Consider the following 12,610-nt stretch of genomic DNA (forward strand, 5'->3'; position numbering starts at 1 on the left):
TGAGCCGTTACAGAAATGCGCGCGCGACACTGACAATTGACACTGACGGACTGGACTGACAGACTGTTCAGAAGCTTCTGAGAACCTGGCAAGATCAAGAAGCTAAAACGAGCCCGCTGCCGCCGCATTCCGGATGGTCCACGCGCACAACGGCTGAGCCGCCCAGCGCTCCGCTCCTCCCTACCATCTAGGCCAAGATTGTTTGGTCACACGGCAACTGTTGTCTCTCGTACGAGACCAGAGGAGAGAGAGGGCCGCCAGAGCCTCAAGACCTTGAGACCCCTTGCGAACGCAGTCCATCCCATGATTCCACTGACGAAGACCTTGATCTTGACAGACGGGAACCCCGAGTGCGTCTCCATCGAGGCGAATCTCTCTGTCTATTTCTCTCCCACATCAAGAGCTGTTGGTCTGATCGCCAGAGCGGGAAGAGGGCACGCACCAGATGCCCTTGCGTTCGACTTGCGCCAGGAAATAGAGTCCCTGGTGTATCCGTAGGGGTGGATACAATGGCGTAAGTCTTTGCCGCCCGATGCTATGTAAAGACGGGTCCCCCTCCATCCACGGCCGCAGCACGGATACAAGCCATTTACTGGGGTGCAGAGGGAGCATCTCACCCGCGCAACAAGCAAGCGAGCGAACGAGTGAGCGACAGTTGCGTCGCCCATCTTGGCTGTACCCGACATAGCCACTCTTGCTTGCGTGTTGCCAATATACCATCTGCCGGCGCATCTTGACGACGCGAAAAAGGCGGAGGGATGTTTTTAATGTTCCGGTTTTTCCATCGTCTTCTCCGTCTTCAACTCGTCGGCGTTACCGACTCAAGTCCGGCCCGAAAGAGTCCGGCGGCGGCGGCGGCGGCGGCGGCGGCAGTACAGAACTTTGATAATCTTGGGACGACATATGAGTGAGCGCATGCCAGCGATCCCTAGCCTGCGGCTGAATGCACCTAGAAATTCAGCACAAACATGAGATTGAAGCCTCATTCAATGTCTCTCCCATAATGTCTCCGATGTCTCTGACCCCTTGTGAATCTCATTCAACCCATGGCAACAACTCATCAAACATCCAGCAGCTAAACCTGAAAATGAATGCTATGAAACATGACCTCACAATCTTATAATCGGTGTTATCCAAATGAGATGCGATGAATGAGTCGCCTTGCATCCATACAGTGCTGAATGCCACTGCTTTTGCACCAAAGACCAGGCGCAAGCACAGTGCAAAAAGGGCAATCCACAAGTGAAATTTCACGACTGAGACGTGCCTCATTTCGAGCCCTAGACGGGAGTTCGGAACCAATCTTGTACAATACCCCTCCAACTTCACTCAATCTCATCTTGGATAAGATAGTTCTCCAATTCAAACACACCCCTGTCCTATCCCGGAGGCTCTCACCCCTCCAAGCTTCAAGCTTCAAGCTTCAAACGAAGCCATGGCGCAAATCCCAGCCGCGGCGCCCGCCCTCTCAGACCTCATCTTCCCCACGACGGCAAACCACAACTTTTCCCACATCCTCACGGACCTCAAGCGCGCCAACCTCTCCATCGCCAACCGGCTTCGCTCCATCACGCAGGACGCCGAATTCGTCAAGGATGTGGCCGCGAGTTTCGGTCGTCCGCTTGTGGCGAACGAGCGCTGCGGGAGCTGGTATATTCGGCCTGCGGAGAAGAGGGCGAGCGCGTACTTTAAGAGTACGGATGGGCATACGAATGCGTGGAAGTTTAGTACGCGCAGGTTGAATTTGCATTTGCTTGAGCTTGTTGGGAGGCATGATGGGTGAGTTTTACGGTGGTGTGTGTGTATGTATATGTGAGCAAGTGTGACATTGTTGTGATGGTGGCATGAGTGCATACTGGAGAGGGAGATGCTTTCGATATAAAATGCTTTTCCATGAGAATAAAGCTGACTTAAGACACCAGCTGCATCATCGTAGATTCAACTCGCCGAGGCAAGAGTAAGTCCACATCATCAAACCCATCCACGAGTACATCCAAGAACCTCAAGACTTACACAATCCGCCCAGGAATGCCAGACGCCCTAAGCAAAACAATACCAGTCTGGTGCGCCGTCCTCAACGCAGCCCTCTTCCCAGACCTCGCCCTCGACCCGGCGCGGCAGAAGCATCTCCGCCTCTTTACCCCTCCCAACGTCGTCTCCGCCTCAGAGCACGCCCAAATCGCCGCCCTGCTCCCATCCTTCCTCGCTTCCCTGAAGAGTCTCGACCTCGACCTGCCAGCTCTCCGCGCGCACATCTCCAAGCCCCTGCGCCCGTTTTGGGTCACGCAGGAGACGCAGCTTCCGTCGTCGACTACGTCTGCGGGCGACGATGGCAATGCCGAGAATGGGAATGTGGTCTTTGAAGACTACCACCCCATTATATGCTGCACCTCCTCCCGCCGCGTCGCCGGCACGGAAATGAGCGAGGCGGGGTACATCCAAGGCGCCGGCGACGATACAGAGAACTGGGCTCTAGGTCTGACTGCAGAAGTCTTCTGGGAGAATGCCGCGGCTTTGCTCTCGTGCCCCGAGGCTGATTTACCGGAGCTGGTCGTTCGTCTCGTCGCGGAGGGGAAGAGAAATGCGCCGAGGGGGGTGCAGCCGAAGCAAGTCGCGCCGCGGATCTACGTCTCTCCGTTGCCTCTGGACGATGGTCAAGACAACAATAGCGGTAGTGATACGGATGCTGCGTCCGCGGGTGCGGGCGCGTGCAGAGTCGTACTGACACAGGACGTCACGGCGCGGGAGTCGTGGGTGAAATCCCCGACGTACATGCAAGTCGGCCTCGGGAAGCACAAGGTCGCGAGCCGGAATCTCCGGCAGGCGTTGCCGGATATCTGTGCCTTTGTCTCGGGGTACCTCGATTCGCATCGAGATGTAAAGGGCGCAGATGGCACTGATGGCGACAGCAACAGCGACGGCAGCGTCCTCGTGGCTTGCGAGACGGGTAAGGATCTATCCATTGGCGCCGCGCTGGCCATCTACTGCTGGTGCTTCGACCGGGACGGCAACTTTCGCGTGGCGGACTCGACGACGTTGTTCAACAAGGATATGATCCGGGTGAAGCTGGGGACTATCATGACGGCCTTTCCGGAGGCCAATGCGAATCGGGCTACGTTGCAGAGCGTCAACAGCTTTCTCATGGACCATCGAAGATGATAGATCTCTTTTACTAGTCTTTGAGTCTACTTGGAGATTCCTCTTCTCCACTGGGCGGCTTGATGAAGCGCCCGCGAGAACTAACTGGGACAATTCCAGTCCTGGCTAACGATATGAACACTATAAAGATGGGAAGAAGAAAAGGGGATTTGGATGGGGAGATGAAAGCATCATGATCCCTCTACATCGCCGCAGCCCAACCTCACAGAGAGGGCGACGGGATAGAAACCCCGGCTAGTCAGGCGCTCCCGCTCTCAATCTTGGCCAACATGCCAGGAAACTCGCTCCAGTCCTTCATGACAACCACGGCCCCGGCATCACGCAGCACCTTTTCCATCTCAGCCTGCTTATCAGCAGCGTACGGCCCAACATACCCGATAACCTTGATACCCGCGCGCGTACCGCTGAGCGTCCCGCTCTTGGAGTCCTCGATGGCGACGCACTCCTCAGGCTTCTTGCCGAGCGTCTTCATGGCGTGCAGGTAAATCGCGGGGTCAGGCTTGCTAGTAGGCGTCGGCAGCGACGTGGCAGCGCTAAAGACGACGTCCTCTGCGAAATACTTATCCTGCCCGACCTTTACGACGGACGCCCAGACGCGGCGCTTCGCGGACGAGGAGACGACCGACAGGGTATGCTTCCCGTCCTTTTGCAAGCGTTCGAGCTGGTCGTCGACGCCCACGCAGGGCTTGAGAGCGGCTTTCAGCTTGGCGATGACGGCGTCCTCTTCGCGGGTGACGTAGGACTCGAGCTCGTCGGGCTGGAGCTCGAAGCCGTGGGATTTGGCGAGGCCGAGGAGCATGCCGCGGAAGTTTTGGCCGACGAACTCCTTGATGAGGGATTCGCCCGTGAAGCGCTGCTCGATATTGCGGGAGGTGCAGATCTCGTTGATGAGGTCGGCGCAGGCCTCGAAGGCGAGTTCCTCGGAGAGCACGAGGGTGTTGTCGCAGTCGAAGAGGAGGGTTGTGATCTGGGCGGTGGTGGTCAGTTGTTAGTCCAGGTCATTGCGCTCCGGACGCAAAGGGGGTTCAAGGTTGGGACTTCTCATCATGGCTTACTTGAGGCATGTTGGCGGTTATTTACAGAGAATCGGATGCTATTCCGGGTTGAGGTGGAGAGCTTGTCTCGTGAAGAGCGGGGTTTCGCTGGAGCTGAGAGCTGAGTCTGGAGGGGGAGGAGTAAGCTATCTATAAGGTTGGCGAAGCTTATTGTCCGAGACCAATTGACAAAGAAACCTTGGTTGAGCTGAGGGCTTGAAGAACTGGGAACCTTGCAATGGAGAGGGGAGGGAGAGACGGAGAAGAAATAAGCTATTGAGTGAATTAAGGTAGAAATGAGACTTCTTCTACCTTGCCTATCTAAAGCATCTCCCAGGAAACCGAAAAGGTCTCTCTCTTCCTTTCCTTTCCGTCTTTCTCCCGCACCCCCTTGACCCCCCCTCTTCCTCCAAGCCGGCTGTTCATTTTCGTCGTCCCGATGAGTCCAATGAGAGCCTCGGAAAATAACACGCAAGTAAGGTAACTTGAGCCTGGGGCAGCTTTGGCGGGAAAATGACCTTACAACACCCGACAGCACTTGCGTCGATGCTGGTGCTGCTGGAGGTAGAATGAGGGGCCCCACCAACGCCTTTTACCCCTCCAAACCCACGGGCGTCCCCATCCCGTCCTTCACTGGGCGCCGCCCATCTCCCGCATGTGAAGTGTCGTCATTACCGCGGGGTTGAGTACATGGCCAGCACTCAAAGCTCGTGAAGAAGACCGCAGCGCGAAAACCTGGGAGCCGGGCCGCCTGATCAAGGCTTGATGCGCTATTTACTTGCTTTTCAGATTACTTGTTTACAGGAACTATTCACGGGAATCCTACATTTCTTGATATCCGATGGTAGTAGTAGTCGTAAGAAAGGCAATCAGCCCACGTTTAAGTAAACCCCCCCCGCACCCGCGCTCCATCCTCCCGACTCCCGAACCCGCCAGCCCAGCTACAAACAGAGTTCTGCCGAGCTGGAGCCGGGGGAACTCGGGAAGACGGCCCTGAGAGGTTTCATTCCAACCCAACCTTGCGCCAAAGACCGTATCGCATATTGCAATTCCGTACTGCGTGTAGATACAGCAAATGACGGGGGACAATCCAATATCTGAGCGGGATGACCGAAAGAGAAGGGAGACAAGGCGCACTTGTAATTACACAGTAACGAAAAGAGGCTGACCAGACAGGAAGGCGAAGGGGGTGGTATCATTTCCCCTTCCCCTTCCCTTCCTATCACAAGCATCAAGGGGCAGGCAATCAGGATATAATCCTTTTCTCTCTCGGCCACCCTCAACCCTTACTTTTCGACCCGGTTCCCTGCCGTCGACCCTTTAACATTATCATAAACACCAATTCATGGCAGCTCAGCTAATCAATTAGGTAAGTATGTGGGAAACGCAAGGATACAGCCCGCTCGGTCTACGCCGGATGAACATGGAACTCAAGCACAGCAGACCTGGAATGAGGCTGGCTGGCTGGCTGGCTGGCTGGCTGACTGACTGACTGACTACTTCGGTCCCGAGGTGCCCGTATGAACCCGTCTAGGCACCTACTCGCGCCGATGTCGTCACCGAAGCCTGATCGTGAATTGCCAGCCACTTGAAGAGAAAAAAGTGAATTCTAGTGCAGAGTTCCAATTTTGTAATGTTTAGTGCTCAAGATTGACTCCGGCCGTGTTATCTCGCGCGATGATGTACGTCTTAGAACCCCTCTACCATGACAACTCTTTCCATCACCTTTCTAACTGTTTCAATGCATCAACCAAAAGGACCACCTCCCTGATGCCAACCTTTACTCACATATGTGGCGATGACATATTTGAATCCGTATCAATATAGTTTCAAGCTTGAATTATTTCATATCTAAATATCTCTGCGCAGGCATCACCTCCCGCCGGTGACTCATTTCGTGTTGCCTGCCCATGAAATGCGCAATGCTCATAGGGGAAAAAAGGAATAAAGGCCAACCCTGTAGCCCTTGCAAAAACACAGAACCAAACCACACCCCAAACTCCTATTCATGATGAGCATACCGGCCCCTAAAACCAAAGATCATCTTCTTGTTTACGGTCCAACGCTCCGCAACACCCGCGTCGTCTCTGTATCCCTCCTCATCCCTGCGGCTGGTATTCCTTTACAGAATCTCCTTCAACTGTTGCTTCTGTGCCGGCGTTAAGCTCGTGGGGAACTTGACATTGTACTTGATGACAAAGTCGCCCCTCGTTCCGGGCTTCTTCGAAATGGGCATGCCCAGGCCAGGGTAACGATCGGAGCTGCCGGGCTGTGTGGGACCGTTCTTGTCAAGGTTCAACTGCTTGCCGTCGATCGTCGTTACCGTCCGCTTCCAGCCCGTGAGGGCCTCCTTCAGATCTAGCTCGACGGTGTGGACCAGGTCGTTGTCTTCGCGCACAAATAAGGGATGGACTTTCTGTATGATTTGTTAGTATCGTAATGTCACTCGAGTGTTGAATAGAGAGATGTGTATGAACGTACCTCTTCCAAGATAAAGTGCAGGTCCTGCTGGCCGCCCTCTTCCTGGTCGCCAACACCCTTGAACTTGATCTTGCTGCCCTTCTTCAGACCGGGCTTGATGGGCACCTCAAGAACCGTATCAGTCGTCGTCCTCTTGCCCGTGTCGTCAAAGGTCTTGCGCTTAATCTTCATCTTCTTCGTCACGCCACGGAACAGCTCCTCCAACGTCAGCGGCAGCGGTCGCTCCACCGTCGTGACCTCGGGCGTTGCCTCCCTCGCTCTTGGCGAATCGCCGAACCCGCTGCTGCGCATGCGCTGTGATCGCCCACCGCGCGGGCCGCCGGCACCGCCAAACGTCGAAAAGATGTCGGAAAAGTCGTCCATGCCGCCCGCGCTGCCGCCACCACCGCCCATACCGCCAGCACCGGAGCGCATGAACTCGGCAAAGACGTCGTCTGCCGAGCTGAAGTTGAAGCCGTTGGCGCCGCCTCCTCCTCCGGTGCTGAAGCGGAATGTGCGTGCGCCGCCACCGCCGGGCATGCCTCCTCCTCCGAAGTCGAAGCCACCGGGCATGCCACCCCCGGCGAAGGGATTAGGGCCGCCGGCATCTGGGGGAGGGGCGCCCCCGCCGCGGAGCAGGAACTCGAGACCGTAGTCATCGTACGTCTTGCGCTTCTCGGGATCAGAGAGGATCTCGTAGGCTTGTGAGCATTCCTTGAACTTTTCGGCGGCGTCTGGGTTATCCTTGTTCTTGTCGGGGTGCCACTTTAGTGCGGATTTCCTGTATACGTGAGGTGGTTAGCAAAAGTTACGGTCTGAGATGGTCGTGTGTGGAGGCAAATAGGGCGATTGGGCCACTTCGTTGGGCAACGACAGGCCAAAGGTAAGTGAGGGGCATATAGAGTAAAGAGGAGAAATGAGAATCATGGAAAGCTGTTGCGACTTACCGATAGCCCTTTTTAATTTCGTCTTGCGTCGCCGTGGGCTTGACGCCCAGCTGATCGTACAGCTTGGTTTCTTTCACCATTGTGTATGACTGTCGGGTGATTGTCGTGTAAAAGTCGACCAGTCAATTAAACAGGAGGGTAAAAGTAGTGTGGATATCGCAGCGATCTGTGACTTGTCTTCGCTGATGTTGTGTCTCTCGTGTGTTACTTTAGGGGGTTATATGTCTGAACCCTTGGAAGTTGCTTTGCTTGTGCAGTCAATCGACGTGCGTGTAATGAGAAGCAAAGAAAAAAAAAACAAGTTGGTAGTTTTTAAAGAAAAGAAGAATTGGAGAGAATGGTTGGATGATGTGCAGCCGACTGTCTGGGTCTCGGTGCGTGATATGTACCTACGTAAGGTAAAGTTGGTCCTTACTGCGCAAGGTAAAAAGCCAAGAAATACTGGGTCACCGAGGGGAGCCCAGAGCGTCTTAGTGGTAGAAATGTCCCCCCTCCCCGGCCGTCTTCAGTGGAAGAAACAGGGCGCGATTGTGGAAGGTTCGGTGCCCGTCTCTCGAGAGGAGCCCAGCCCCAAAGAGCCAGGGGGGGGGGGTGGGAAGGGAGAGGAAGGGCAGTGGACTCTGGAGGGAAGGAGGAGGGGGAGCCTTGACCATCGCACACCCCCGTCCCCGTGCGACTTTGCGACCCAAAACCTGGCGGGGCGTCGAATCGGGTGATCTCACTCGAGCTGCCTCGATGGAAGAGCGCAGAAAGGCTTGATGGGGTTCGTCCAGTCAGGCCTTTGGTCTCGAAGTTGCCTGGCAACAAGCACAACATTGTACATCTGGGTAGTATACTTTCATTTAGCAATCGGGGCCCTGAGATATGTCCTTGATATCCTTCATTCCAGGTGAGTACCTATCATCAGCAAGAGAGCTCTTTGGGCAGCAGGGAAGCGGTCGCAAATGGACAATGACGAAAATGGCGGGGTCTCTTGCCGTGCGGGAATAGCGGAGTCAGGCTCATGCCGTGGCTCGAGCGCCGCTTCAAGCCACCACATCCCTGCAACGTCTCTCATTTCTCCTACTAGAATAAGAACCTTCGAGAACCTTCTACGCAGTTATCCGTCTTACAAGATACGCCTTGATAGTGAAGTACAACTTCAAGCTCTCTAGGCTCGCATACTCGGGTCACCAAGGTAATGTGGTATCCAATGATTGATAATTTCATCGCCTATTGCATACATCGTCATCATTACAAGGCAATGCCGTGTTGCGCTGTGTTGTGCTGTAGAGTCGTCGAGAGAGGCAAAAGATGCTTGCTGCATTGCATGCCTCTCAAGACTTTGCCTGTATCGCTATGCCTCTGCGAGCCCTAGACCAAACTTCATCCTGTGATGCTCTCTAGTATGCATGCTACTGATGCTCGTCGGGAATCTCCATGTCCATCATTTTTATCGTCTTTTGCTCATCTCTGGGGTCATGTGCCGTTCCATAAATCGAGTGTCTAGCCATGAATGGTGATCCGGCCCCGCTTCCGCTCCGTTCCTGCATCTCGGGTCCCTTGGCCGGCTCTTCGACGTCCACGTCTGGCGTCACTGTACGACTTATCTCCGTAACATCGTCCGTGGGGATACTGGTCGAAAGTCCGTCCTGTCCGATGCTGGGCGCGCTGGTGTCGTAACCTTGCGCCTTGTCTTGCGTCTCACTAGAGTACATGACTTGGGCCAAGCTCGAGTTTTGTGTCTCTGTGTTGCCTTGTCTGGTTGACAGGTCGGTCATTTCCGTGTCCATGGTGCCGTCTCCGTCACCGAACGGATCCACCTCAATCTCGAAATCCCCAGCGCGGGAGTTTGTATCGCTGTTGCCCAACGAAGCTCGATTGGTGGCCATGGAGTCGACACTGCCCGACCGGTATTTCCTCTTAGACGGCGAAATTGGCGACATGTTGGTGTTTCTCAAGTTGGCTACCTCCTCCGTGGTCTCCTGGTTTAACTCTTGTCTGAAAATCTTGTTTTCAGCCTTGGCGAACCGCAGAAGGGCGTCTGAAAGAGGCGCCACAGGCGTGTTGATTGCGTCTTCGGTAGCATACACGAGCAACGGGTTCTTGGTCTCAAAGTAGATTGAGTCGACCACCTGCTGGAAGGTGTATTTCTATTACAAGTCAGTGGTCAACATACTTTGAGAAGAGCATGTTGTAGCCGCGCTTACCTCGGCCTTTGCATATTGCTTCGCACTATACGACAGCCGCCACCACTGATCTACCGAAGTCGGCGTCTCATCAATGTCAATGAGCGCCGGCTCGGCTCGCTTGCACACATATGTCACGTTCTGCTGTGTTGCTATTCCCCTCAAAAGGTACTTCTTGCCAGTGAAGGGCTTGCTCAAGCCTGGCTTGTCGGGATTAGTCAGTATAGTGTTGAGATACTGCTTCCTTTCCTCAAGCCTCTCACGCTCCCACTTGAGTTCTGTCTCCATGATTAGTGACGGACAAATAGATGGTAAACATGCATCTCGACGTACTCTGCTGCTTTTCTCTGACTTGAGCAAGCTGCCACTTGCATCTCTGGAGCACCTTTTGCGAGCTCTGGAAGAGTTCCTCTTCGGCTTCAGACAAGACACACGGCACATCTTCCAGGCGGAGGTTGCCTTGCTCGTCGTCGTCTGACTTTCGCAACTCCCTGAACCGTCCCCGGCCGTCTAAGTAATTGACGTGGCTCTCGTACTCCTTGACCGTCTTCTCCAGCATTTCCTCCTTGTTGTGAACTTTGTCGGTCTTCGGATCAATCCACTTGGTAAGCTCGAACTCCTTAGATTCTGCATCGTAGAGCATCCTATGCACCCACGCAAGATGTTCCTGACAAATCTTTGCCTCCTCTTTTCGGCTCTCGAGGTATCGCTCTGGATACCAGACTTCGGGAATGTCGAGTTTATCGGGTGTACCATCACCATCGATAACGACTGTCATGACCTCCCCCATGTCATCGAGAACAACCATTCCCGTATCCGCATTGAGCTCCAGCCACGTCATGACATCGTGCCACACTATCCAATTCCAAGCCTCATACAGAGATGTCGTCTTTTCATATTGGCTCTTTGTTAACTCAAAGTTCAAAAACGCAAATCTGTGTGGGTCTTGAGTCTTCTCCAAGGTGTCTGTAGACATGGGGCATGCTAGGTGCGTCAGGGGCTTGATGACATCGGCATCGGTCTTCTCGACGAGAGTATCAAAGAACTGTCTCTCGGTAGCAAAGTTGGTTTTGGGAATCAAGTCGGCCATGGAATCAATGGATCCATAGCTTCTCTCAGTCAGGTCCAAAAAGGCCATCAGGCGATGAATCTCCTCATAAAAGTCCGGCTTCATATCGTCGGCCCACTGGAGGTCACCTTGGTTCATGGCGGCTAGGACGTGAGGGGCATAAATCGGTTGACCTTTCCACCACTCGCTGTTGTGGCCATAGCTGGCGGCCTGTTCACCACCCTGCAATAAGATATTGCGTGCAAGCGGAATCTCGTGCAAAATCGTCAACACACTATCCAGATGATGCTTCGACGTGCGTGCTGTGGTTCTTTGAACAAGGAACGCCGGGGCGTCATCCTCTCGCTTTCTCGCAGAAGGGGCGGGATCGTCGTCAACTGTCGTTTGGTACGAGCTCGTTGCGGTCGTCACCATAGCCCAGCTGTTCGAGTCGTAGTCAGACCTGTTGGCAGGCCCAAAGTGCGGGGCGTTGGCGCTTCCGCCCGTGACGCCGGCTTCCTGAGGTATGTAGTCTGCGTCCCGCTGGGAATCGCGAATGGCCCTGTTATAATCGTCCTCTTCTTGCGCAGCAGTACTAGGAGCTCCTAATGTCCATGGTCAGCCAAAGTCCCACACAACAGGGAAGGCAGTACCGGAAAGGTCCCCGGTCGTCCAGTCTATCATCCTACCAAGCGGCGATCGATTATTTGTTCTCGATGGAGGTCGTGAGGGAGCGCCTGCCGAAGGGCCGTAGAAGCCGTTTTCGGGTGGAGGGGTAACGCCTTGTATGACGGCATTGTCGGGGGCCTCGATGTTGAAAGCTGGCCAGCAAGAGTTAGCAACACATTGTCTACAGCTGCTGTTGGTGCAAGAACAAACGCACCTATACCCGTATGATTCGGCTCTCCGTCACGGCTGGCTCCGAATGCTGTGTCGTCCCATGTATACTTCCTCCGGAACTAAGGCCCGTTAGCTGTGATACAGAGCTTTCTGACAAGGCTCGACAAACCACGTCGACTCCATCTATCAAGACCTCTGACGCAAGCTCATCCCGATTACTATTGCTCTGTACTCCACGTCAGCCCTTCTGTCGGCAAGACAAGCATCGCAGATGTCCATCAGCCGTAGCCCTCTCACCTTGAGCGCCGTGATCACGATATTGCGGTCTCTAGCGGGGTCCAGGCCCGAGAACTCGAGGAAGTTGTCAACGTCCTCAGCCGTTGGTTCGGGCGCCATATTGCAGAGCTACCCCTCAGACAAGTGTCTCGTTGCCGAATCGAATCGTTGCAAATGGGTCGATTAGAAGCGATAGTGGAGGAAGGATCGAGGGTAATTGCGCATGGCTATCGAGAAAGACGGACTGGAGTCGCAGGTGGCCTGGCGCATGTAGCTTTGCCAGAGAGGTTCGGAGGAGTAATAGTGCCAAACGGAATAGACCCGACGTGCTGTGAAGGCGACCGGTCTAGGCGAGCTGCTGCCCGTACAGGTGCGGAAGAAGGTCGGAATGCAGCACTCAGCAATGGTACGGGATAAGGCAGTGCCAGCGGACTTTCAATTTCACTCCGTTCGTCTTGTCGTCAGATCTTGTCGGGACACCTCACGTCCGATTTGGTAGGTACCTAGGCGTGCTAGGGAAGTGGAAGTGGCATGCAAGTACGTAGACCCGTGCTGGGAAGGCCCCATGAGCTGTCCTGCCGGATGCTCTCATGGACAGTGCGTTCTTAGCAGCGGCACGAAGACACTTCTCCACTATCTGGCGTCACCAATGCTCTTACTCCCATAGCCACCCCGACT

The 12,610-nt window shown here is 54.5% G+C and overlaps 4 protein-coding genes across 4 annotated transcripts; 1 reads left to right on the forward strand and 3 right to left on the reverse strand.

The window, feature by feature from the left end:
• Positions 1-1,435: 1,435 nt before the first annotated feature.
• BDP55DRAFT_558162 (initiator tRNA phosphoribosyl transferase) lies at positions 1,436-3,159 on the forward strand (the record flags this gene model as incomplete). The annotated part of the gene is made up of 3 exons (XM_060569772.1): positions 1,436-1,779; positions 1,923-1,957; positions 2,027-3,159. The coding sequence occupies 3 exons, from the start codon at positions 1,436-1,438 to the stop codon at positions 3,157-3,159; spliced, it is 1,512 nt and encodes a 503-aa protein (XP_060426578.1).
• Positions 3,160-3,397: 238 nt separating this feature from the next.
• Positions 3,398-4,223, reverse strand: BDP55DRAFT_731331 (haloacid dehalogenase-like hydrolase; the record flags this gene model as incomplete). The annotated part of the gene is made up of 2 exons (XM_060579800.1): positions 3,398-4,126; positions 4,215-4,223. The coding sequence occupies 2 exons, from the start codon at positions 4,221-4,223 to the stop codon at positions 3,398-3,400; spliced, it is 738 nt and encodes a 245-aa protein (XP_060426579.1).
• A 2,092-nt stretch (positions 4,224-6,315) lies between these two features.
• Positions 6,316-7,680, reverse strand: BDP55DRAFT_696034 (uncharacterized protein; the record flags this gene model as incomplete). The annotated part of the gene is made up of 3 exons (XM_060577541.1): positions 6,316-6,609; positions 6,675-7,434; positions 7,601-7,680. The coding sequence occupies 3 exons, from the start codon at positions 7,678-7,680 to the stop codon at positions 6,316-6,318; spliced, it is 1,134 nt and encodes a 377-aa protein (XP_060426580.1).
• A 1,025-nt stretch (positions 7,681-8,705) lies between these two features.
• BDP55DRAFT_247663 (ubiquitin interaction domain-containing protein) lies at positions 8,706-12,348 on the reverse strand. Its single transcript, XM_060566255.1, has 7 exons — positions 11,954-12,348; positions 11,826-11,882; positions 11,700-11,775; positions 11,506-11,637; positions 10,102-11,421; positions 9,790-10,046; positions 8,706-9,732 (listed from the first exon to the last, which is right to left on the reverse strand). Exons 1-7 carry the CDS (start codon positions 12,050-12,052, stop codon positions 8,995-8,997), a joined length of 2,679 nt encoding a protein of 892 aa, XP_060426581.1. The 5' UTR covers positions 12,053-12,348; the 3' UTR covers positions 8,706-8,994.
• Positions 12,349-12,610: the final 262 nt, after the last annotated feature.

This window comes from Colletotrichum godetiae (genome assembly GCF_030913485.1).
Source record: "Colletotrichum godetiae strain CBS 193.32 chromosome Unknown BDP55scaffold_37, whole genome shotgun sequence".
NCBI lineage: Eukaryota > Fungi > Ascomycota > Sordariomycetes > Glomerellales > Glomerellaceae > Colletotrichum > Colletotrichum godetiae.

What these genes read in the sequence shown, in the direction of transcription:
- BDP55DRAFT_247663 (XM_060566255.1), bottom strand. Translation starts at nt 12,052, where the DNA reads ATGGCGCCCGAACCAACGGCTGAGGACGTTGACAACTTCCTCGAGTTC. An exon ending in TGATAGATGGAGTCGACGTG is followed by an intron (nt 11,776 to 11,825) that starts GTTTGTCGAGCC and finishes AACGGGCCTTAG; the next exon opens with TTCCGGAGGAAGTATACATG. An exon ending in AGCAATATGCAAAGGCCGAG is followed by an intron (nt 9,733 to 9,789) that starts GTAAGCGCGGCT and finishes GACTTGTAATAG; the next exon opens with AAATACACCTTCCAGCAGGT.